Genomic DNA, 27,034 nt, shown 5'->3' on the forward strand with positions numbered 1-27,034 from the left:
GTGAAATATTTTGGGCATTAGACTTGATTGGGTTTCGAAATGATGTAACAGTAGTTTTAAAATAGCAAAACCACTGGAAAGAGAAGAAAAAAACAGCAATAGTGTTAACTATTTTTTATTGGTATTTATTAAATAGAATAATAAATAATATTTCCATGTGATCAAAGTTGCATTTTCAGCATCATTACTCGTTTTCAGTGTTGCATGAACCTTCAGAAAGCTATATATATATATGCACACACAAACTTTTTTGTAAGATTTGTAGTTCATTAATGAAATGTAGGAGATTTGTGACAGCCACTATATATGCACAAACACACAGACACAACACATCTGGATTCATGTTTTTATTTTCATTTCGATATGCATTTACACGCATTTTATAACGCAAATATACAAATAGTAAGCTGTTTTGAACAAGTTAGAAATCCATCAGCCCTAGCCTCTGAAGTAATATTCATACAGATATGGGCAGGCTCAAAACATAAGAGAGAGAGAAAAAACCCCTAAAGAAATAGAAGGAACAAAAATCAAAGCAGCTTGTGGCATTGGATCAGTCGGAGAGACTCCGGAGCAGCGCGAGATGAAGCAGATGAAGAGTGCAAACACACGTCTGTAAACTGTGAGTGTGTGAAGTGTGCAGGAGTCAGCGTCCGTGAGCTGAGTGCTGTCTTTGGTAGGCGGAGACAATGCTACGCCGCCTCGCTAACATTCAATGCAGCCTCATCCAATACATTTGAATTCATAAGACACAAAACATTTTTATATGATCCAAAAGGCACCATGAGTCGATACAGATACATAAATGAGAAAAAAAAAAAAAAAAAACACTTAATTGGTTGAAACAACCTGAATGTGATTACCATCATAGCCTTTACAATGAAAGTAGTTTGACTTTTTTTTTTTTTTTTTACAGGGTGCAAATATTTCTGATTCATAAATATAAACCATTGCATCAATAAAAGCCATTGAGAATTGTCAGTGGACTTTTTAACACTGCCAGACTCTCTTCCTCCTTTCAAACCCGTCCCGTCCTACCAGCAGGGGGCTCAACACGGCTTCATCCAGCTCTTCTCTCAGGCAGTACACACCACACAGGGCTTGGACACATCCTGCTTTCCCAAAAATGCTAAATAAGCAGTGACTCTACAAGAGAGAAATGAAACGATCATGTAGGAGAATCACTGCTGTGAAAGGGCCTGGTCCCTCGTGGGCTCATCTTGACGGGATCCCTCCAGACTTCCTCGGTGCCTTTGAATGGTTGCAGACTCCTCCAACTAAAGCTAAATGGTGGCTAACTGAGAGCGTGTGTGTGTGTGTGTGTAGTGAAGGTGCCTGGAAACACAGGTCAGTCACATGGTATCTGTCAAAAACACGTCATGGTCATATTTCAGCCCGAGACATTTTCATTAAAAATTAAGCACATTTCCCCTCCCAATTCCCACAACTGTAATGGGAGGAAAAATATATTTTATTGTATTGCAAAAATTATGTACATTTAAATCTCAGTAGAATTTGTTGTACTGTCAGATTTATTTATAGAAATACAGAAATAAAATACTGTTTTATAGTATAAAGAGTCTAATAAGAATAATCAGCAATTACAAAGAAAAAAAACTGATGTATTACATTACAATAAAGAGAAAGGGGGGGAAATGTTCTTAAAAGGATTATTCACCCAAAAATAAAAATTCTGTCATTTAGTCAAACCTATACGAGTCAGTATAATTGACTTGAAATGAAAATATCTTCTTATATGTTCAACAGAAGAAAGAAATACAGGTTTGAAACTGCATGGGGGTAAATTATGACAGAATGTTAATTTTTGGGTGAATATCCCTTTAATTAACATGAAACGGTCACAAATCAAATTAGTCCTAAACAGAGACTTCATTTCCAGTATGCAAGGAATGATACGTCTCTTCTTTCCTTCTAATTTTGGGGTGAAAAATGAGCTGGACATGTTTTTTTGGGGGGTTTATCCTCATTAGTTAGGCTCTTGATGGCAGCGACCCTGAACAATGAAACACAGGCCTGTGTGATTGACAGCTACATCATCATCATCATCCTCATCATCTGTGTCAGTATCTGTGCATCACTTCCTGCCTTACATTCATCTGTTGCCTTTCTGAATCTTATCCGAGCTTCGGTCTAACTGTAAGCACTGACCGACGGTGACCGATCAAACGGTCACTGCGAGCTTTCTGAAAGCTCAAAGGCACATCCTGCCCTTGACCAGTGTAAATAGTGGCGCTCCTCCTCCAACATTCAAATCATCGACCGCACAGGACATTAAACCTCCATGAAACAAGCTTTAAAATCTTCAGTTGAGTGTGCAATCCTTGGTAATAAAGGTTGGCTGGTCTGGTCAGATCTCTGTCTGAACGCAGGCGTTATGCACAGGGCTAGTCGGCTGAGGAAGGTTGTTATTGTGTTCTTTAGGCGAGCTCTGGCCCGCGTCAGCCGCGCGTATTAAACTCACATTCTCCTCTGCAATGTAGCATAGCGGGCGCTCTGCCGCCCCGTCAGGGGTTAGAGGGGCGACCGCTGCTTGAGGGAGGGGACAGTTCTCCAGCCGGTCGTTCTCCACCTCTGGAAGCGGGCTGACCGCTCCGCCCGTGTTGGGATGTCGGACGTGAGACTCGTAGCAGGGCGGTCTGCAGGCGTCCAGGTCGGAGCAGCTGAACTCTGAGAAGTGGCTGGAGTGAGAGTCGGCCACAGACGGCAGGCTGCCGCTCAGAGAGGGCGAGTCTAACTCGCTGGAGTTGGTGCTGCGCCGCTCCAGCAGCTGGGCGTCCATGTCTTCACGCGCCTCGTTGATCTTGGTTCCGCCGCTCTTTTTGCGCAGCTTGCCTTTGCTCTTCTTGCCAGATGAAGAGGAGGAGGTGGAGGACGGCTCCTTGGCCCAGCGAGAGGTGACGCACTTGTCCTCGTGGGGACACCCGGAGGGGCAAACACCAGCCCCGTGTCCTCCGCTGCTGCCGTCGTCCATACTGCTGCTGCCGCTGTAGTGCCTGAGCTTCCCTCGCTTGGACTCCACATCCACCTGCACCTCCATACTGTTCCCGTCCCTGCTGCACAACAACGTCAGCTGTTAATGAGCGCTCAAGCTCACCTCACCTCACATTCTTTGGCTTGTATGAGCACACACCTGTCCAGAGGCAGGTAGGCGTTGAGAATGGACCCAGCCATGGCTTTGGTGCTAGCGTTGTCACTGATTGTCCCCAGACTGACGGTGCCGGACTCCCCGCTCAGACTGCAGCGCTCCTTTTGAACATCAGCTTGAACCTCCAACCTGAGAGACACAAACAGAGTGTGAAACGGCAGACGGCAAAGGAAGTCAAACCACATTCACGTGCTTTCAAACCGCTGGTGAGATTCCAGCATTCACTGTGGTGTTGATCTAATAATTGTACCTTAGACAAATCAAAGGACATCTCCATATTTAAAGATACGTCAGTGAGCGTTTCTTTCAGTTTAAACAGCTCAGACATGTATTTGAGTCTGGGACTTGGTTTGAGTCTCATCTGTGAAAATGTCACAAATCTCACAAACTTCTGGAAATCCAGATGTTAGATCATCCTTTATGCATAAACTGTATAAAATATGTGTGACGGTCTGTCCATGTGAAGGATCTTCCATCTTCCTCTGCATTTCACTGTGGCCTGGCTATACACCGTGTTCATGAGTGCCACCAAGTCGAGGTTTTATTTAACAGCAGAGGTTCTGGGCATGAGACCAGAAGCATCAATCTTACTGGCTGCCTAGTTTTCTTGCAGTGCAATGGAAAAGACATTAAAACTGTTCCCTTGACCAGTGTTTCTCAGCCCTGCTCCTTTACTTTTTGCATGTCTCTTTAATCAGACACACCTGATTCAGATCATCAGCTCATTAGTAGAGTCCTAGACCTGAAAAGGACGTATGAGAGACACTCAACATGTGCAGAGTTGGGGGCTCTAGAAACATTGGCCTGGATAGTGTGCGAATGTTCATGTCAGTCTGTTTGTTTAAACTGAAATGTCTTTTTGGATTGTGGTGGTGTTTAAGAGAATGCCCTACATTGTACATCATACTTGGATTTCAAAATACATGTCCCTTAAAGGTCATTTGCGGGCAACAAATGCACACATAGCAAGCAGACACAGTCACTGACCTGTTAAAGCAGTTGACCATGGCACTTCCTGACAAGCTGCCAGTGATGCTGGCCCCGGCGAGGGCCATAGTGCTGGCGTTCTCACTCAGGTTGTCTCTCATTGCTCCAATACGCTCCATGTGGCTCCCGCTGGCACTCAGGCTGCCCGTCAGACCCCCAACACTGCCCTCGCCGATGCTGGGGTTATGCCTGGTCTCTGCCACCGAAGTGGTGTCTGATAGAAGAGAGCAGATAGAAAGGGGTCATTACAGCAGTTCATAAAAGTGTGAAACATTCTGGGGAAAATATAAAATAAATAAACAATCAGTAGGACGGTCCCAGTGCTTGGTATTTGAAATTTGCCTTACAAGCCTGATTAGATTTACCATGATTCCTGTGATGCAAAAAATGCAGATCATTGCTGTCGGGCTGGGCGATATATTAAATATTAAAAATATCATGAATATAGAATATTTCAAATTTAAGCATACTTTCCCAAAAGGAACGCGCCAAGCGTCATAAAAAGGGAACATGTTATTGGGGACTGCTCTACACTCCTCTACTTCGTGATCGCTCATGAGAGCAGTTGCCAGATAACAAGAGTTCAAATCCCTGAATCAGAGATACATTTTTCTTCCTGGTGTTTTGATTATTTTAAGCAATCTGGCAACCATGCACATGCAAACGCTCGCTCTTCATTGTGGAAGCACCGCCACAGATGATCTGAAAAACAAGCTGGAGTTTAGCGATCTAATGAAAGTGTGGTTCAGCCGGTCTGTGTTCGCTCATGAGATCTCGACTGTATTGTTTGTGATTGTGATCGCTGAATAAATGCACCAACTCAATCACTGTTGTGTGAATAGAGAAGCATAGGCTATGGCAATGTGGGATTACTAATAGGAATTTAACTTATAATATTTTTCAATTGTTTTAAGAATGTTCATAATATAGACAGAGAGCGTATAAGTCTTTAGATAGATAGATAGATATATCTATGTGCTTCAGCATTTTTTATGAGTTTTAAATGAACTCAACTGATGACGCATCTTTTTAAACCATTAAAACACTCCAGAAAAATGGGAAGGATGAAGCAGAATTTGAGAAACCTGGTTTCTTACATATAGCACAAATGTTTGTCTAAACCTTTTGGCTCTAGATCACACTGCACACCAGGACAAAAGCTACATATACCAGAGTTACATGAGCTTCCCAGGAATTAATTGATCCTGGAGTTTCAGGAGTTGTGTCAGGAGAAGGGTAAACTCAAAGTCTCTAGACATGGCTCCCCTTCAGTGAATCTAACACATTCGAGCACACTCTGCTTTAAACTACAACACACTTCACACATCTGCATTAAACATGAGCGAGGAGGAGAGAAAGTGTGAAATATGTTCGACAGCTCTTGAGGCAGAGACACAAAACAGAGACTGTAAATGAGAGAAAGAGACTGAGAAGAACAGATTCTGAATGCTTTTAAACACTGTCTGCTTCTCAGTGTGTGACATTGAGCATTATAAAGGTGTTGTGAATAGACATGTGTTTGCGTTCAGTGAGGGTCACTCACCAGTCACAGCAGCTCCGGTGCCCGCGTTCATGTCGTTCTCGTCATCAAACTCGATACGGACACCTTTACCATTCCCCGCAGACACACCACAACCACCGCTGCGGCACAGAGAGATGGGCACCACACCATAGACGTACGCCAACATGATGGGCACTCCAATACCTGCACAGACACACAATATAATGCTTACACAAAACTAGGGTTCGGTATCGATTGGTTTTCTTTTTTTAATTCAATGAGAATAGAGAAGGCCACTGTGACATTCACAAAAAAGGGACGATATTGTTGAAAGCACAATTTTTCAAATGATGACCGATAAAAACCAGCCAAACACTTAATTTAAATGGCAGATGACAAAACTGCAGCTTGTGTTTATTACAAACAGATCATGATTGTGCATTGGGTGGTTGGTTGGTGTTTTAACACGATGTCAGCACCCTTTGCTATTTTCATGGTTAGTAACAAGTTGAAATAGTGTAAAAGATTGATTTCAAAACCTATAGATTAAAAAGTCAAACAGATTCAGAGTTTCTCTGACAGCGTTTGCAGAGTAATATAATTTCTTAAACAGTTTGATTAATCCAGTAAATATTCAGGGTTCCTGGACTCTTACTGGACTGGAAACTAATGATGGGACTTCATACAGTTTGTCGTTCCACTGATCCCAGTAATTCTGCCTGTTGAGGATGTTAGATACTATAGGACTTTTAAGATCTGAGGGTTTTATGAAACACTTCAAAATGTGTGGAAGTGCTTCTTTAGGAGCAGCGTCTGCTTGTTTGATTCCACAATGTCCAGGTTATTGTGCATTGGTGTGGACACTACTATACCGCTGTAGTTATTAAAGCTATGGATCTTGATTAAACGGTCTTTATTACATTTTTAGAAAAGCTGAATTTTAGGGTTTGTCTGTGCAGTGTTAAGCAAACTATAAATATTTGGATGCTGCAATTAAAATGCAGCATGCAAATATTTAAAATGAAATCACAGTCAATAAAACAATAATAATGACTAACAATTTGTGTCCTGTCACTTCACATCACCATTAAAAGAGACAAATTTGTAAATAAAGTAGTTATTTTTGTTTTCTAAAGTGTACAAAAAGTATTGCTTCATAACGTTATGGCTGAACCACTGATTTACTTGGCAGTCTATGGGACGGTCACAAGCCTCCCAGTTCTTATCAAAATATCTTAAATTGCTTTTATATGTTTGGAACAACATGGGGGTAAGTGATTAATGACAAACTTTTCATTCTGGAGTGGAGTATCCCTTTAAGAGGTTGGGGCTGAATTTATTGCCAACTTTTAATACAGGCTTATGGGTTTAGAAACAAATTAATTATTCCTTTCATAATCGTACAATTCAAATCATGAAGTGAATCAGACAGAAAAAAGAAAGAAGTCTGCTTACCGACAGTGACGGCAGCAACCACTGGAGACACGATCACAGACAGCGTCACCCCGCCAGCTATGACCAGGTTCCTCTTGTGCTTGGAGGTGTCCTTCCCCTCATAACGATTATGAATCTGAAGCAGATGGATTCAGAGACTGAGAGTGAGTAAACGCATATCCCTCTGCTCATTACTCTTGATTAAATCATGCATTGGTTACTCAATGCTAGCATCATTTTCCACTCGATGATCTAACAAGAGTCTCTTCCAGAGTAAACAAGGCTGATAAGAGAGCAATAAGACCTGTAGGTTGTCATATTTCATAATGCAGTGTTCAGTTAGGATTCAGGTCAGATAAACAGACCGTTATGGAAATCCCTTCATAATGAAAAGCACATATCTGTAATGTTAATAATCATTGTACAAGTGACCCAGTTCTGGTTCTGAGACAGGCTGCACATTAACTCATGCAAAACCAAATCCTTAAATGCAGTACACAAATTATACTGCAATGTCTGTTATTTGCTGGACATATACATCTTTATATCTATTAATACCGATGTAAGAATAGCACTCATCAAACTGATTTCAAGATGCTGGCACCAGTTTCTAAAAGTGTGTATAATAAGCGGTGTTCTTCTAGTCAGATAAAACAAAGGCCCTTATTATCTTGTAGTCATGACAAAGGCATTTGGAGAAACTGGTTCACAAAAGAAGCCGTCACATGAAATGCTGCTAAACTAAAAAATAATAAATGAACTAATGTCTATTTTTCAGCAATTTAGCCTAGGCTACGTGCCAATGAGTTCAATCCAGGTTAAGGTTGATAATGCAGTACTGTCATGGCTTTCTAATGATTACTGATGACTAAAGATTAGCCACTATTATCAGGATCATTAGCATGCATGAACATTATTAAACTACTTTGTACACACAGGCAAAAAATAAGACAACATGCAAATATAATTCATAGTATTCATATTAATAAAAATAGATGAAAAGGAGTTTCAGTTTGAATAGTCCAATCAGATTTAAAGCACAATATATCAAGATAAAATATATTACTGCAACATAGCTTGGTGTGTACACTGTAACATTGCTCATTACAATGGACCTGGTGTAGATTTACCAAATATGACTTATCTGAGGAAATGAATCCTATTTTTGACCTTACAATCAGTTTAAAAACAAACTAATTAAAACCCCACCCTTGAGTCTCAACATTCAAAGCCTGAGTGTTTGGATTAGCCACCCACCTTTCTGCCCACATACACAGGAATCCCAATGATCATTGCAGGTATAGCAATGCCAGCAATCAGTGCAATGCCAACCGGAGCGCCCACAAGAGTGCCCAACTGCCACAGGATTTTCTTCTTCCTGCTCCAAGGCTTCTTACCCCAGAACGTGCATCCTGAAGGACTGCGGCAGGAACAGAGAAAATAAACAGAAACGTTACTTTTTAGCACGAAGAGAATTCTGACGACTGTAACTTTCATCAGTTGTCACTTCCAGTCAACACTGCCATCAAACTCTGATGTCTGAATGATGGCCCTACATTGTGAACACTGCAGTGTTGTGCAGGACACTGACCTCAAGTAGTGCAGGTCAGAGATCTCCTTCATACACAGCCAGCAGAACTCGCAGCCGCACACAGCGCAGGTCATGTGATTACAGCTCCCATCGTTCATCTTGATGATGTAGGCCGCACAGCGGGGACATGGCTTTATGTCATCGGCTTAAAGAGACAGACACGGCAGTTAAAACCACTGCTTGATGACATTAACAAGATTTAGGACGTTTTCATGCTAGGTTTAAAGATTTGGTACAAACCACAATGCGTCATTAGATTAGATACAAACAACAAGAGAAAAGGAGAAAATCACTTACTCCTCAACAAATCATTTTAGTAGCTTTAATAAAAATCAGTGTATGCTTGTTACATTTGATTACTGTAGTATTTCTAACTTAAATACTGACTTAACACAGCTATATATACACACACACCACACACATTACAAAATATCTTGGCCTTTGGTTAGGCCCACATCTGACAGATATTGCAAAAATAAAATGAACCAAACTCTGATGTCAAGTCTGCACCAAAAACCCCAGAGTGAGAACACTACTAGTTGACAGATCCAGTGGATTTGAAGTATGTGTCTGTGTTTAATGGTCTCACCAGCAGCGCCGCTCTCCTGGCTGTAGCTGAGGGATGAGGATCTGAAGGGTCTCAGCCGCAGACTCTGAGCTCTCTGCTGTCGGGCCGCGTCACACGTCTGATTTGGGTGCCACAGCTGCTTACAGTGGTAACAGAACTCAGTCCCACAGCCCTCACGACCACACGTGATCTTTGGACAGCTGGCACAGCCGAAGGCAATGACTGCATAACTGTCAAATCAAACAGACAAACACTTTCTGATTAGCTCACATGTGTCATCAAGCAAGAACATCTCTATTAGCATTCCTACAGTAAACTAACGGTTTGCCAATACTTCATGTTTGTTCAAATCTCCAAACGAGAGTATGAGCACTAACCACATTACCCAAAACAGCTGCAGCTATCTGTTAACAACACAAGTCGATGAAGGTCGATCTAAATTAATAGCCCTGCTAATCTGAATTGATGGCATCATCAATTACACCAGCCAATCCTATTGAATGGAGCTGGACGTTGTGCTTGTCTGGAGAGCTAATGGCTGTTGGAAAGTCACAAGGGGAAAATGGACAGATCTGATAGCCCTTTTCCATCAGTATGAACCAGGTGCATGTTCAGAGCGAGTGCTATTGCTGGTCGGCGTTGGTGTGACTTGCAAGCCTTCTAAGAACCAAGTTTCCTTTCCACGGTCTACAGAGCCACCACAGAGCCAGGTCGTATGTGACTGAATACGTCTCATCTTTCCCAGCAACGCTAGTGTGGCAAACACAAAAACACCATAAACAATGGCGGACGTTGCGCTGCTATTAATGAACCTACAGTGATTCCAACATGTTCGTGCAAGTGTCTAGATTACATCCCTCTAATTTACTCTGGACTTCTGCAGAGTGCAAGAAATCAGCTTGTTTCCTCCTCACACCACCATTGTTTTTGCTTTATCGCATCCATCGTGTTTAAACTGCCATTTCAAAAATTGTGCTTTGGGTGTCGAAAGACAAAAGAAGTGCTTTGAAACTAGGCTCTGGCTCTGAACCAGCAGTCAAACTGCCTCGTTGGAAAGGGGTATGAGAGACAGTAACAGGATCACTATGCTAAGTGATGTGCGTGTTAGACAGAGGAGTTATATAAGAGCCTTTAACACTCATTATCATGTGATAAAATAACACAAGAAACGGAGAATAGATCCTGATTGTGCACTACATGATCTGTCAGTTATTCCAACCACAGAAACAGGATCTCAAAACCTTATGAAAGAGTTTGCATGTGGACTGACATAATAATTGCACAATACAATTTGATATAAAAGAACCGAACTCCATGGTGCAAACCAGATGGTCAACTTTCTTGGTCTGTTTTCCATCTGAGAAAAGCCTCCACTACATCGGTTTCCAGAAACCAAATGGCCTTTGTTATTGGAGATGCCCAAATTTCTACATGACTCTGAGAGTGTAAGAGTAAACACAATGTTGGAGGCATTAGAGACATCCGATCTACAATGAACCTTAACCAAATACAGTAATGTCAAGATAAGGATAGTGACAGCACCAGGACAAACGTCAAACAAGATTGCACCTCCACAGCTCAAAGAAAGTCAGCATGCACCACACAACATAAAACATGGAACAAAGCTTTTCCACTCAACAGACTTTAACACGGCATATGTCTTCCAAGACAGTGTATTCTTAGTCAGTCCTGCAACAATGCAGAATTAAGGCAACTGCTCTTCACATTAACCATGAACACACTATACTAAAATCTGATGGCTCTAATTCTAATAAAAATGGCTTTAACAGAAAAGAGAAACGAGTCTATTCACACAGTCTGTGTCCATACAACACTTTGTTACATCAAAGCTGTATTTATTTGAATACAGTGTACCGTATTTTCCAGACTATAAGTCAAACTTTTTTTCATAGTTTGGCTGGTCCTGCTTTGACTAGTAAACAAGAGCAAATGATAATCAGAAAGGACAGGAGAAAATGGGCAGCTCAAAAGGTTGTGCTCTCACAGCTGGGAGCAGATCTGTGCAGAGATGAGTGCATAGCATGACAAGATCTGCTGCCAGGCTCTCCACTGGCCTGATAATAAAAGACTCATTCACAGTGACCGTGTCACCAGTGTCAGGTCTCCAAAAGCGCTGATCACAACACCATACTATGCCTTTGGCTCGTGCTAACTTCTGATGATGTGGAAAATATATTTGGTTCAGAGTCTGTGCCAAGCAAAAAAAGATTCAACAAGGGAAAAGCTGAATCCCTGACCAATAACTGCAATTATAATCAAGTTACAAGTCAAAACTCTCTGGAACCAACTTTAAAATTAATTATTTATCCCTTTCGCAAAACACTTTCAAGAAGTACTTTTAGACTACGGTTCAAAAATGTTGGGACAGTAAGTTTAGAAAGCTTTTAAAGAAAAAAAAGGCAATGTTGCAATAAATCAAAGTAAGGAAGTAAGGAAAATCAAATGAATATACTATTGTTTAATTTTTTTTTTTTTTTCAAAAATATTAATCAGTATAACGATTCACTACACTGAAAGGCTGCAGATCAGCATGTTTGAATGATTTCTGAAGCATCATGTGACACTGAAGACCGGAGTAATGATGCGGTTTAGAAATGCTCACACATTCACTAAAAAGGACCCCTACTCCTAAGACTGATGTACCAAAACAAACAGGCCACAAATAAGCAAACAGACACCGATGCAGTCATAGCAGCTGTGGCAGTTAAAACCAGAGCAGCCGTTTACATCTACAGGATGTCAGCATTGTGCTGGACCGGTGACATGATGCAACCATATGTGACCCTGGACCATATAACCAGTCTTAGGGAAGTTTTCACCACTAGAGGGTGTGTATCCAAAATAAACAGAGTGTGGAATCATGGGAGTTGTGGTCTTCTTCCCAACAGCGTCTTTTGCCTGCTCAAGTTCGTGATTTTGAATGTAGACGCACTGCAAGCAAACACTGCACACTTGCTCTGACGAGGTTTTGTTTCGTGCTCCATGCAGATTTATGTTTCTGCCGACCGGTGCCCACTGTACACACTGCAATACGTGCATTTGTAATATCTAAAGAGAGAGAGAGCATCCAGTTATGTTGACAAAAAACTAGAGCGCCACTCTCTCTCACTCATGTAGTGAGGGAAATCCACCTGCGATCCGAGCGGAGAGGTTCGGCTACTCATGGATTCAATATGTGCTCTCGATTCCTAAAGTCCACACTGATCTCCACAAACATAAGACGCCAGTCTATCACACACGCTTGTTACACTGTTTTACACAACATTTGCACATACACCACCGTTCAAGAGCTTTGGGTATTTTTATTTCAACAAGGATGCATTTAACTGATAAAAAGTGACATTTATAACGTTATAAAAAAAATGTGTGTCAAACAAATACTGTTTATTTAAACTTTCTATTAAACAAAGTATCCTTGGGAAAAATAATGCATCATGTTTTCTACAAATACAGCAGCACTGGTTTCATAAGTTTGAATAAAAGTGCCCTTACCCGCAGTCTGGAGCAGGGCACCAGCGGCAGTCCGGGTCGGCCACCAGCCAGCGGCGCAGCATGAACTCCTCATATTTCTCCATGAGCACACGGTCGTTGAGGATCATGCGGATGTCGTGGGGGTTGTAGCGCTCCGAGCACTCTGGGCAGCTGATGTTGACCCTGCTCTCAGAGATCTCGATGCGCAGATACTGTCGGAGGCAGTCGGCACAGGAGCGGTGGTGGCATGTCATGATGTCAGGGAAGCGGTCTCTGGTGTGGCGCAGCAGGCACAGCGGACACTCCAGCAGTTCAGAGGTGGAGGCTGAGGATGAGGACGAGGAAGATGAGGTGGAGGCCATACTGGGTGCAGACAGCGCTGAGGTGTGATCCTGCTGCTGGCACATTTCCGAGTGCACGCTCTCCACACTGGCGATGCCGTCCAATCCGGCGGCCAGTGCCCGTGACTTACGGGATTTGGGATCACCGCAGCGCCGGCGGAACAGAGAGCGCAGTGAGATGCGCCGCTTTTTAGGTGTCTTTCGTACAGAGGGTAGACTGACAGATGAGGCGGCGGAGGGAAGGTCCCGCTCAGACCCCTGCTGCTGCTGCAGACTCATCTCTCCAGAGGAGGCACTGTGGTTTCCAGAGGACTGGGGAGCTCCTACAGGGAGGACCGAGGGGGAGGAGGAGGAGGAGGGGGAGGGAGAGGAGAGAGAGGGAAGGGGGGACAGGGTTTTCAGAGGGGAGCGTGAGGTGTTAAGACATGGTGGTGAACTCTCTGAGCCAGGCGGCTCAAGCTGGGACACACGGGTCAGTTTGGAGTCACCAGGATGGATCTCGACCTGATCTGTGAAGAAACAGAAACATGGCTGAGTGAGACAGCACATCTAACACTGGAAAACTGATTACCACATTTTGAAATACATTTTATACCGTTTTATACAATATTTAGAGATTTTTTATAATAATTTTAGTTCTTTTGTGCAATCATTTGCAATTAAAAAAACAATTAAGTTATTTTCTTTATCAATTCACAGTTCTAGAAAGTAGTACCAAAAACAGTGTTTATGCGCAATAAGCCTACACAATGCACTATATATTGCCATATGAAAAGATACAGATATTTTCACTGGATGATTTGAATAGCTCCAGTTGGAAATTAATAATTCTAGAGTGACTGGGTGTTTTTAGGGAGTGTCTCTGCAAAAAATAAAAATAAAAAAGAAGAAGACTTTAACAATCCATACTGTTCAGAAATTAATTTTAAAAAAAATAAAAATAATGCTATTAGACTGTAAAAAAATGGTTTATGGAAAAAATAAATGACAATTTCAAATTAACAATGCATATATATATATATATATATATATATATATATATATATATGTTAAAAAATTGGGCTATGCATTTCCTTTTGGCAATTTTACGGCAAACCTGCAGTGTTCTGAAATGTAAAAAATTAATAATCTACTCACAATTTAATTCTAAAAACTAGGGATGCACCGAAATGAAAATTCTTGGCCGATACCGAAAACCGAAAAAGAGAAAACCAAGGCCGAAAACCGAAACCGAAACACCGAAAGAAATTATGCCAATTATTAGTACCATTGCATTTATTGCTATGACCGTGTACTAGCTTTACTAAAATAAAGACATTGCAATTGCATAAATTAATATTAAAGTTTCAAAGATAATTACAATTTAATAACTTATTTAAAAAAAAAACATAAAAATACATAATTACAAATGATGCAAATATTTATTAAGCACATTGCAACAATGCACAGTATAAAATAAAATTCAAACTAAAAATGTATCCCACTCATGTGTATATTTAATAATAATGTACAGGCCTACTGGCCTGCAGAAAGGTTTTAAAATGAACAGTTCTCTCATAAAAACAAAGTGCATTTAGGTGAAGTGCATTTGAAATTGTTCTCTGTAGGACTAGAAAGTGCATCACTTCTCCAGTATAGGCAAGGAGGTTGTCTCTTCTGGGGATGGGGACTTCAGACAGTTAACCATCTAGCTGTTGTGTGTGTGTGTGTGTGTGTGTGTATGTATATGTATATATATATATATATATATATATATATATATATATATATATATATATATATGTAGTAGCCTAAGAACAAAATAGCCAAAGTATTATTATTATTTGAGGCACTTTCTTGCAGAATTCCACTGAACATATCAGACAACGATGGTGCATGCCACTCATCTGGTGCAGAGACCAGTCTTTTTTTCTGCGCTCTGATCTGTCTCCTGCGCTTGGCGCTTCTCCGTCTCCACGCGGGTTCTCCGCATCCAGCGCGGCCTGGATCATTTCTCATGCGCGCTGCCTAATTTCCGCATCCAAGCAATGGTTTTATAACGCGGATCAAGCACATTCGCGATGAAGTGCAGAGGATCCGAAAAGATCTCAGTGAGACGTGTGCTAACAGACTCTATAAGACTGTACTTTTCTTTGTTTTTACTTCGTGGTCCGTCTTAATCTCTTTGTTAGGAGACGCTTTAGTTCTGCGAATAAAGGAATACGAAGAGAGAGAATGTTCTCACTGGTGTTAAGTGAGTGTCTCGTGTTCTGCGTTATGCAGGTGCACGTGCATGTCGCGGTTTCTGTTTGCGTCATCACAACATTTCGGCCGTGTTGTTTCGGTGATAAAAGTCTATCGGCCGAAAACCGAAAAAGCCATTTTCGGCCGAAAATTTTCGGTGGCCGAAATTTCGGTGCATCCCTACTAAAAACTACTTTTTCTTCTGTGGAAAAAATATTTTGAGAAATTCTAAAAGTTTTGTAACCATTTGTAACGACATGAGGATGAGTAAATTACAGATTTTTCCTATTATTTGCTGAATGCTGAATAAAACATGTTACAGAACATCACTTTTGTAAAGGATTTGTTCTACACCGACTAGTTTGGAGGGTTGTTGTTTTTTTTTCTACCAAGAAATAAAAATAGACGCATATTTGGATGGACATTGTTTCCAGCGTTTAATCTTGAAATTAAATTTGATTACTGCATCAGATCAATGTTATTTGTCCTCGATATCGAACAGCTCTAATAATGAATGTTTCACTAAATGGAAGTGGTTACTCAATTAACACCTGACTCACTCACTGAACTGCAAGTCATCACCACTTTTATTCAAACCCCAAATGAAACCTTATAAGGGTTAGGGGAATTACTGACTGGTTTTTCATTAACTGTTGTACTTATAACTATAAACAAGTTTTGGACTTGTGTTACAAAATTCTGGGTAACACTTTTTTTTTTTTTTTTTTTACAGTGTCCTTGTTACACGTTATTTGTACTTATTATTTGTATTGTAGTAATAACAATAAATCATGCATAACTACTAAACCTAAATTAAACCCCAATCCTAATCTTATATAAAGTAAAAGTTGTTAATTCATAGATAGAAATAGTAATACAATGTATAGAAATGTACAGTTGCACATTTTCAGTGTTCGGTTCATGAATTTCAAGAGAGCAGCAAGTTTAAGAGCTGCAATTGATTCCTGCTGTCTGAAAACGTTAAACAATGCCAAGATGAGTTTGAGAAGCACTGACTCAGTGGAAAAGTTGCTGAAAACCTAAAAACAGCAAGTACTCAATAATGAAACAATTACAAAAATCCTGCAGAACCACTTTTAAACATGATGTGATATCACTGACAATGTAACAGGATAGACCAGGGGTAGCATATGGCACAATAACAGGCAAGCGAGGAATAGGGCCTGTTAGGGACTAGAAATACTATTAAAGTGTGAGAATTAACCTGCGCTAGTCTACAGATGCCCTTGGCTCCGGCTAATAATTCACACAAACGCTGCGCATACGAGGCACTTCAGATGCGACTACTGCATGCCAGTGAAAGCCACAGAAACAGTGATGGTCAGAAACCCAAGAGAATGAGGATCCTTCTCGTCATTCAGAGATGTGCTTCCTCACCCTGCCTGCAGGCCTTTCTCAAAAGAGGCTGGGGAGAGCTCTCGTTTCAAAAAAAAAAAAAAAAAAAAAAAAAAAAAAAAAAAAGTACTTTCAGATCAAAATGAATGTGTGTGGGTTAAACATACCACACTGTGGGTGCAGCGAGATCCTTTAGTTAGCACAGAAAGTGTTTTTGCATGTGAAAAGGTGTGAACTTATCACATGCAGCACAATAAAAAGTGTGAGTCTCAACAGAATGAGGAAGAAACATCAGTATGAATCATCAGAGCTTCCCAAAAACACTGCAGTCTGTCACATGAAAAGTCATAGGAATAACAGGCCTTTACTTAATGACTCTTGAAAATAATAAAAAGGTGTTTTCCACACTTGGGCTTCTTTGGCAATTTGCATTAGATGTTTCTTTCTTTGTGATACAAGCCTCTCTGCTGCCTCTAAGCCATACCTGAAATATTTGAACCTCCTTGTGCAAATACACACACACACACGCACACTTTCCAGTTGGGGTTTTTCACACTCTTCATTCAAAACACACTAGGGTATTTGCTCACGAGTTTAAAGGAAGCAGATAGCCAAATGAGTTCCACTTTACGATCAATTATACTTTACTTTTTTAGACAAAGTCTGATAGGAATTGGTGATGCACATTCCTAGAGAATCAATTGCTCCAAAAATATTCCACACACTCTTACAAGCATAGCAGATGTGTGAGACATAAAATGGACATAAACACGCAGCTTCTGCCAATCTCAAGTTAATCTGGAGTACCTATAGAGTACTATTGCATCCTTCATATCTCTGAAGAGTCTTTAGTTTTATCAGATTTAGAAAAGACAGAAAAAAAAAAAAGTCAAGTTCTTGCAGTCGAAGTGGAAACTTAGAAGAACCCTAAAGGAGTTCATTTAAAGGTTTAGCATGAGAAACCAACTCTTTAACAGTGTAAATAACTCAATGCATGGAATAGCGTTAACACTCAACATTCAACTGATTGACCTGAGCAAGTTTCAGAGATCATTATTAACAGCAGATGCCAAGATCTCCATGTGTGCGTTTATGTAATACAAGGAAACTGAGATAGATGATTGTTCCAGCATGTTCTTGAAAAACAACTGAAGGAGGAGCAGGAACACTTCGAATAATTAAACTTATTTGGCCTGAAATAAGTTTTAAAGTGTGTTGTGTTCAATGCTGACTTCCTGCATGCACCTTAGATACACCCAATACCACTCCGGTGACTTGTCAAAACACACGCAAGGACATGTATGAGCCCTTGAGACAAATGCCACGGCAAGCTGATAACACTCAAGAAAAATAAGATACCATTAACAGACATTACTCTCATTTAGGGTTCATCCAATCTCAACACAAAAGTTAGGTGTAGATAACATCGTCACTGTTTTGCTCTCTAGGTTTAGTCTAGTCCTGATAACACTAACTGGTATGTGCAAACAGCTCTTGCTCATTTTGATCAACATTTGCTGGTCGAGCTGATGAGGAGAAATAAAGCACTCACAATCAAATGAATCTGATTTGAGAGCTGCAATGCAAAACAGCTGACACTGTTGAACACATTCCCACAACACACCTACCTTGTCTAACCAGTGTGGTATGTTGTTTAGACACATTATATGAACATTACTCAGATTTTTCTAGCTCATCAAGGACAGTTTCCCATGTTTGATTTCCCTCAAGGCTGAAACTAAAGTAAACATTCATTATTTTATAGATCTGGTACTTTTTTTTTTTAGAAACGTTCAATTATAAAACTTCTTTAAGGAATATGAATATATTAGCGAGCGGAGAACCCCAGTGAGGCATATTTCCATGGGATTACCCGAATTACTCATTGGTATGATAAAATGCATCATACACAATTAGCTTTTAATAGTTAGTTAGAGCGCCATTATGAAGAGAATTTGAACTTATCACAATGTTACAGTAAAAGTCAAAACTAGCGATGTTCCAGTGTGGGGTCTGTTTACTAAAGGGGTCTTGGGGAGTTCATGCAAACACTGGAGGAGTTAAAGGGGTCATATGATGTAAATTCAGTGCAATGCAATTTTCTTTTCTCTTCAGAGTTTTACATGCTTTTCATGAATAGATAAGATCCCTAAAGTTGAAAAGACTAAGGACATCCTTTAAAATATTCCTGTTTGCCTTAACCCGACCGACCCTGACAATTTAGGACTGACAATTTTTTTTTTTTTTTGCTTTTAGTCCGACCGATTTGCTGATTGTAAATTTGCATTACGACGACCATTTTTTTTACTCTTCAAACAAATAATACAAAAGCAATAATATTAATTATATTTAAGTATTGTAAATATATAAATTTCTTAGGCCTACATACAAACAAAGACTATCTTCCTTAATTTAAAAAAACCCAGTGAAGTCATCTATGTTTACACAGATGTCACACTATGGCCTGTGCGTTCGCTTCGTCTCATACGCTCTCATTCACTGTCAGAGTCAACGGTTCGCGTTTGGTAATGATGGCTGCGGCTGCAGTAAACTAAATGTTCGCGGTCACTGTTCAAAGTCATACGGGTTCGTGCACCATAATAAATATAAATCATTCATTAAAACAGCTCTACACCGCTTTAACTTGGCACGAAGTTCTGGAAAAACTGTGCCCAGATATTTTCCCATTCCTTCTCCAGTCTAGTCTAAAACCGTGACCGCGTCGACCGTCACTTTATGTTCGAAAATCTAATGCACAAATTCATTGGTGCAACCAATAGAAGTTTCGAAAACGAAATTAGGAAATTGATTTTAACGACCCTCTCTAGGAGCGCGTCCAGATTTTGTTTTTTTTTGTTTTTTTTGGAACACGCGTCACAGCACCTGCACCTTCAGACACACACGCATAACAGCAAATAATACTTCTGCACAATGTTTCTCTTTTTACAACAGAAATGTGAATTCTGCCGGTATTCAAACAGTCTCATGCATACAGATACAGATTCGGGCTAGAATCGCCCATGCGATTTCTTTGTTGTTGTTGAAATCTGTAATCGTAAACACAGCCATGTTGAAGCCTGCACTAATTGTTTTGCATTGTGGCAGTCCACTCTGCTTATTGTTTTTTGAAAATGTTTCTAAACACGTTTCTGAGCACTGACTTGAACCATCTCTCGAATCTTCAATTAGTGCACTGCACGGTATCAAAATAAAAAATGTATCCAAAGTTAACCAAACAAAATCAATAAACTGACCAAGTATTAAATATATAAAACAGGTAATAAATATTACAGTATACATATACACATACATGCATACATATATAGATGAAGATGAAGAACATACTTAATTGAAAAAATATTCCATGCATTCAACTGTTAGAGTTTATGGAGAGGGGCTTTTAAAACTCTAAAATGGTAAAGAAGTCTACTGTGCATAGTTCAAGTGGGGAAAAAAAGGAGTTATCCATAAAACCGGGTTCCTGCTGAATGTACCATTCAAATTTGTAACTCCATTTCACACATATGGAAACCATTTAACTCACATAAACGGCAACCAGCTTCATTAAAAGCAGTTCACATGAATGAGACATGGGGAGATTTATACATCCTCTACAGTAACGTCTGACTCCAAGGAACCATGTAAATCAGCTAAGTAGCTAAGAAGTTTCCCTCTAACCAAAGCGGCTGAGAAAGAGCAGTCAAAGCAACATGCAGGGCAGACACGCCAGCACAGTAGAAACGGATTCCACCCTTCATTTCCCCCTCATTTTTCTCCCTTCCTCCCCCTTTTCCAGTCAGCTGAGGCCTGGGAGGAAATGATGTCAGCAGCTAGGAATTTTGTGAGGCTGAGTTCATCTGCTCTGAGTTTGTGTGTACACCAAGAGACCAAATATGCTTTTCTTCATCAGCACAATTGATGATTATGCCAGCAGGAGAGCGCTTGCCACTGTCCCAGCTGCTTCAGGACACACACACACACACACACACCTCAGAGGCTGGCAAGCATCCTGTGTGCAGGCATGTGCAAAGAATGCATTGGGATTTCTGTAATGAGTTTATTAAAGCAATTTCCGGGAGCATTCTTCACTGAGGACAGACTTCCTCACCATGACGACATACATTCATTCACTCAGGCCTGCTACATCCTGGTCACTCACCACATTTTGCCTTGTATGGCATTGATCAGTGATATTTATATTCCACACAAAGCTTTGATCAGATATTAAGCCTGACCCACCAAATCCAAAATCCCAAGCCGCCTTTCAAACTGCTGTCAGCTGAGCAGCTAAAATACAAAGCTTATTCAGGTTAGCTATAATCCGTCTCTATTCCAATCTAACCAGGAAAGAACAGCAGACTGAACAAGGACAGGTGGAGCTAAAACCAGTAGTGTTCAATGGCTCTTATACAATATTAACCAATCAAAATGACCTCTGGCTAACAGGAGCGTTTGTGCCAAGAGACACAAAACAGAAATAGCTCAGTATCCTGTGTTTACATATAGAACAGGACAAACTGTATTGTTGAACGGCAAACGCACATCTTTCCCCACCCCCCCCAAACAGATTTTCCAACAAGCCACTTTTTTCAACAAGTATACAAGAGTATTGTGATGAATGTTGCAGGTTATGTCGTCACACTTCATTGTGCAAGCTGCTCTCCACTGAGACAAACTGAAGCAATAACCAAACTAGGGAGTCCCCCTAATAGTCGAATAATCAAATATATTCAGAATATGTAATCTGTATGAAACAGTGCAAAATATTGTTCATAATGTATTCAAATCAGTTACATAAATCAAGATTTCTTATTTTTTTTATATATAGGAAAAATATTTATTATTAGCTGTATCAAGCGTAAATATTAGGGATGCACCGAATGTTCAGCAACCGAAATAGGTGAACCTAATAAAATTACCAAACAATGACGTGACGTGATCACAGAGGCACGCACTAAAGCAGCAAACATAATGGCCATGTGAAAACATTTAAAGCCGTCTGAAAAAGATGCAAAAATCATTACAATGTGACATTACACAGACAGCAAGCGACTGTTTAGTACTGCATCACATGTCTGCGTTGAGAAGAGGAAGGTGTGGTTGTTGCTGGTTTCTATATGATGATTGAAAACTCAAAATGCCCTTAAACAATAAAAAAAAAAAAAAAAAAAAAAAAAAAGAATGTTATGTTTTCCAATACACGCACAAATTGGTTGTATTCAAACAGGCTAATTTTAGCCATTTAATTTATGCAATGGAATCTTTAGCAGAAAAAGTCTCAGGTCATACAAGATGTAATGACTTGTTTCCTCATGGGAACAGATTTGGAGAAATGCAGCATTACATCATTTGCTCACCAGTGGATCCTCTGCAGTGAATGGGTGCCATCAGAGTGAGTCTTGTGGATCATTGTGATGTTTGGACTCTCAGTCTGATGATGATACATTTCTCCAAATCTGTTCTTATGAAGAAACAAACTCCTCTACATCATAGAAGGCCTGAGGGTGAGCACATTTTCAGGTGAACTACTCCCTTGTGGCTTTTGCTCAAATTGGGTAACTTACTGTGCAAAGTAAATATAGCTCGGAGTACAAAGAAAATAAATTAAATAAACATAAGGGCTGCCCCCTAATAGTAGACCAGAAGAGGTTTGGTTGACCAAAATTGTATTAGGTCACAGACAACAACAAAAAAATGTAATAAAAAATAAAAAAATCCACAGCATAGGTGGAAATCCCAGGGGGACAGGAGCCCCCCATCTGAGAATTGTCCCCCCTAAAAATATGATTTAAGAAAACTCCAGGTACGCATACAGTTAAGCATTGCTACCTTGACAATGTAGCCTGTTCATTATTATTATAAAATACAGTCAGTCAAACATATGAAAAATAATAATAATAATTCACACTAGTAAAATTTATGCCATTAAGCATTATCAGTGTACCACTGGCAAAATAGCTTATTATATTTTTAATTCTGGTTCTTTTCTAAATACTGTTAAATATTTTTTTTGTGGGTTGAGGGGAACTAAAACAGCCTAGCTATGTATACAGTGTTTATTATAATGTTTGTAAACCTTTCGGATAAGCATTAATCTCTGAATGAAATAATAAAATGTGATTTATAGGCAACCTATATTTTTTCAACGCAGTTATTTTTAAAATCGTAGCATATTTTAACCATGCAGCAAACCTTTTAAAATATTTTTATAAATTACTGAAAAAATATAAATAAATGACTTTTTAAATAGTTTAGCTGATTGTCTTAACGGTCGGTTAACTGATAACCTCGTTAAAATAAGCATCCCTAACTTCCACCAAATGTATCGTGATTCGTTTAACGGCTTACCTGATTTGAATAGTCAAATTTTTATCGATTTTCAACTGGCTCATGGTTAATCGTTATGTCTCTAAGCATGAGTTTAAAATTAAACTTCATTGGTAAGTGTGATGCAAATAAACGGAGACAAATATATAGAGCAGTCAATCCTCCGCATCGAAACACCTGCATTCATGTGGCTTTCAAAACAATGCGTCACTTGCCATCATGTTTCCTTCATCTCAGGATATAAAGCGTTCTTATGAAAGTGAAAGTGTCCGGATCAGATTTATCTTACAGCTTTTAGGAAATGACAGTTTTCATGTAAAATTACGTAAAGCAAATGTTTTGTGGAAAAACTCAGTACAAGTAAACCAGTAATATCAGTCATTTATTCTCTTTCATGATGTGATTAATTTTCCTGGTTCTTTTCAATGGGCAGTTTCCGTTTACAGTTCACAAAATAGAGCCCTACCAGATTAAAATACACAGAAATGGCGTTACATAGACACCATGTACACACTTCCTTTACCAAACATGTGTCTCCCTGAATTTCCTGAACACAGTTTCACAAGAAATCCACCACAGCAGTAGAGGAAACACTCCCTTACAGCAATGCAGCCAGAGCACAGAAAGGCATTTCACAGAACATAAAGAAAACAGCTATGCATAAGCACATGTAAACTTATGACACTACAACATGGTATATTGTTAAAAGATCGCAATCTCGATTCAATCATCCACTCGATCATATTCTGCAGCAATTAAAATTGACAGAACTTCAGTAAAGAAACGTGCTTCTCAATTTCTCCAGAATTGTGCAGCTCTACTTCAGTGGGTTCTGCAGGGAGTTCTTTGAAACCACTGCATTGTGGGGACGTACTTACGATGAAAGCATGCATAAACACTGTGGACCATTTAATGAGGACCTGACCTCTACACACAAAGAACATCAACTACATTACCAGACATGCTTTACACTCAGATACCTGCGGCAGGCAGAAAAGAATTTGAGTTTCATTTCACTGAAAACTTTTTCCTGTGTTGCAGTGTTAACACACATTGGCTAAAGAAATACTACAACAACATCCCTTGCCATCCTGGGGCACGTCTGGCTTTCAAAACACACAAACTCTTGTTAGCTCAGTTTGGTGTACGTTTAGTAAGCCACCTGATTTCATGGCACTTCCAGCTCAAGTATAAAGCACCCACTGTTCTCCAGCTACGCAGAGAGAAACAAGCCCAAGACTTTGATTAAGGTCAAGAACAAGACCATTGGGAATTTGTAAACAAGATAAATACACACAGATCTCAGTGTCACACTGTTTTTCCCCAAAGAACTTCATCACAATCTTTTCAAACAGGTCCTCTGCTACATTTGTGGTCATCCAATATGCTAAATCTGGTCTAATAACCTGTGGCAGAATGAGATCATCCAGATATTCAGATTGAGGACATCTGAATCCTGGTCCTACATAAAAGACTGCTTCAAATGCAATCATAGACAGGCATCCTAATAAAAGAGTAGCAGACTTTTCGCTTAAAATGTTTGACATAATTTGGTAATATTTCTAATAAATATTTACATAAACGTATAAAGTGATATTTATATATCAAAATATATAAAATATCAGAAATGACTAACTTAAATATAACTTACATATACATATGAATAAATAGCATATAAGATATACAAGTAATATTTTATCAATGTTTACCGACTTAAAGTGGTATATTTATGACATTATTTATATAAACAAATAAGTGCATTTATTTTTTGTTTATGCAAGTATTTATTAAGTTAACCATTTCTGAGAAAACTATTACTTTCATGTATTTGTGTGGGTGTATACACACACACACACACACACACACACACAAATACATGAAAGTTATATTTTTCTCAGAAATGGTTAACTTAATAAATACTTGCATAAACAAAGTAAAATACATAATTCGTATTTTATCAAATGTTTATTAATAAATAATGTATAAAAACGCACACTGTCTGTTTGTTTGTTATATATATATATTTATATTCTTTTTTTATAATAATTTGATATGTAATAATTTAGGACCAATGTCTATTTTGTGCCAATTTCTTTTATTTTCTTTCACTTTCAAAAATACTATGTCATTCACTATGACAAATGTCTGTGGTCATCTGCTGGTGCTGTAGGGTTCAAAATGGTCTGTTCCTCCCTTGGTTTCGGATCAAAATCACACCACATTGGTAGACACTAAAGATATGCTGCTTACATGCAGAACTTGCATCAAATGCTGATCCCCTATTTCACCACCAGCAGAATGATGAAAACACACCTTACCCAACACCCATTTCTTTATCTCACATCTCTAAAATCGACTCAAGACTGATACTCAGTGTACACTGAATCAACATCTACACCAGACACAGGTCAACATCTCTCAGCCAACAGATTCCACAGATCTAAGATTAACCAAAACTTAGTTTTAGACAACAGTAGTGGGAGGTTTCCAGTCAAGATCCCAGAAACGAGTTAACTCAGTCTCACTATTACTAAAATCAACTATCTTGGGTAAGATGGGGACAATCCTCAAACTCAATCACCCTTTGAACTGTGAGGCTGGATGACGCATTTACTAACATCTGAATCCTCACTTTCAGAAAGAGCTGTACTAGTTCGTAAGGGTTAACCATTTCATTACTCACAATATGCAACAGAAACATGTTTACAAGTCTCAACACGAAGCACACAATGACTACAATTCGACTTATTGATTATGTAACGCTAGTCTTTAACTATCCAGTCATATTTGACGTGAAATATGTTGCTAAATAAACCACCAAGCCACTAACAAAGGACCTAAAGAATCTTATCCGTGTGTTTAACGCAGATCAAAGGTTTAGTGACATTTAATGGCAATGGTAAAGCTTGGTTACATTTGAACGGACTTCACGGAGCTGTGAATATAAACTGAAGCAGCAGAAACAAACGGACAATGCTAGTTTGCTAGATACTACTTACATGTCTACTGTAGGTCCATCTAATGTCGGACACAGGCCCCTTCAAGCGATTTTACGACCCTAGACGCCAGCTAGCGGGCGTACCCAACTAATAGGCGTTATTTTTTGTAATACGACAAGTGTGAGAGTCGTCTTTGTGAAATAAAAGCTTAACTTAAATGTTCGCGTTCACGTCCGCCAGCGTGAGCGAATTGGAAAGCGAACACACGACCGTTAGCCAAACCGTCAAACTAGCCGTATATCTCGCCAAATACAACGGCGACTCACCTTTCAAGTCATCCGCGTAAAAGCATTTCATTCCAGGTGATAAATAAAGGCGAAAAACCCCGAATGCAGTGTCAGAAGAAGGCTACTTGAGGGAGTTGTTTAGTCGGGCCGTCCTGTGTCCCGTCCTCCGCTCTGACTCACTGGCCTCGGTCTGGCTCTGCTGCTCAGATATCAGTTCAAACTGAAATCTCGCGAGAGTCGGCGCGCGCTACTGAAAGCGAATTCATTTTAGTAAAGACGTGAATCAATCCTGTTTATAATCTATTCATAACCCAGTTTCCCCAGACTCGAGATATTTGTTTGTACACTATTTTAATCCATCTGCCCAAACACCTCTTCTTTTATAAAATAATACAATTTCATTAAAATAAAATATTAGCATTTGTTCTTTGCTTTACGTTTATAAAAGAGATAAATAATAATTGATATGTTTTTATGGAACTTTAAAATAATAGTAATAATTATTATTATTATATGAACATTTACTTAATCTCCTCAATTTCAGCATCATACATTAATTAACAAAAAGTGTTCTCAAGCTTATGAAAAAAAAGTGATAGATTAAATAAAACTAGCTATTTGTAACCTTTAAAAAAAAAAGATTTTTGGACCTTCACAGCCTTTTTACATAGCATTTGACCCTTTTTTTAACCTGAAATTCTTTGTAATGCCTTAGTATATAGTAACAGTATCAAATATTTATAATATTTGATGCCGTGGTTGAAAAGGATTGCCATATTAAACTACCATATACTACATTTAATAATTAATAATAAAAAAACT

General features: G+C 39.4%; 1 protein-coding gene across 2 annotated transcripts; it reads right to left on the reverse strand.

Annotated features, from left to right (window-relative positions):
• Positions 1–332: 332 nt before the first annotated feature.
• On the reverse strand, positions 333–26,413 carry LOC113068273 (E3 ubiquitin-protein ligase RNF19A-like). 2 transcript variants are annotated; one of them, XM_026240943.1, is made up of 10 exons: positions 26,252–26,413; positions 12,761–13,589; positions 9,269–9,477; positions 8,680–8,824; positions 8,346–8,508; positions 7,110–7,224; positions 5,697–5,858; positions 4,154–4,367; positions 3,152–3,295; positions 333–3,074 (listed from the first exon to the last, which is right to left on the reverse strand). In XM_026240943.1, exons 1-10 carry the CDS (start codon positions 26,280–26,282, stop codon positions 2,369–2,371), a joined length of 2,718 nt encoding a protein of 905 aa, XP_026096728.1. In that variant the 5' UTR covers positions 26,283–26,413; the 3' UTR covers positions 333–2,368. The 2 variants fall into 2 exon arrangements, with proteins under 2 accessions (XP_026096728.1, XP_026096729.1); XM_026240944.1 differs by having other exon boundaries at positions 333–3,071; positions 26,252–26,412.
• Between the last annotated feature and the right edge of the window lie 621 nt (positions 26,414–27,034).

The sequence above is a fragment of the Carassius auratus genome, linkage group LG44F (genome assembly GCF_003368295.1).
Source record: "Carassius auratus strain Wakin linkage group LG44F, ASM336829v1, whole genome shotgun sequence".
Taxonomy (NCBI): domain Eukaryota; kingdom Metazoa; phylum Chordata; class Actinopteri; order Cypriniformes; family Cyprinidae; genus Carassius; species Carassius auratus.

Excerpts from the sequence above, each read along its gene's own strand:
- LOC113068273 (XM_026240943.1), bottom strand. The coding sequence starts at position 26,282 with ATGAAATGCTTTTACGCGGATGACTTGAAAG. Across the intron at positions 13,590-26,251 it reads TTACGCGGATGACTTGAAAG|ATCAGGTCGAGATCCATCCT; the intron begins GTGAGTCGCCGT and ends GTTTCTTCACAG. Across the intron at positions 8,509-8,679 it reads TCTGACCTGCACTACTTGAG|TCCTTCAGGATGCACGTTCT; the intron begins GTCAGTGTCCTG and ends TTCCTGCCGCAG.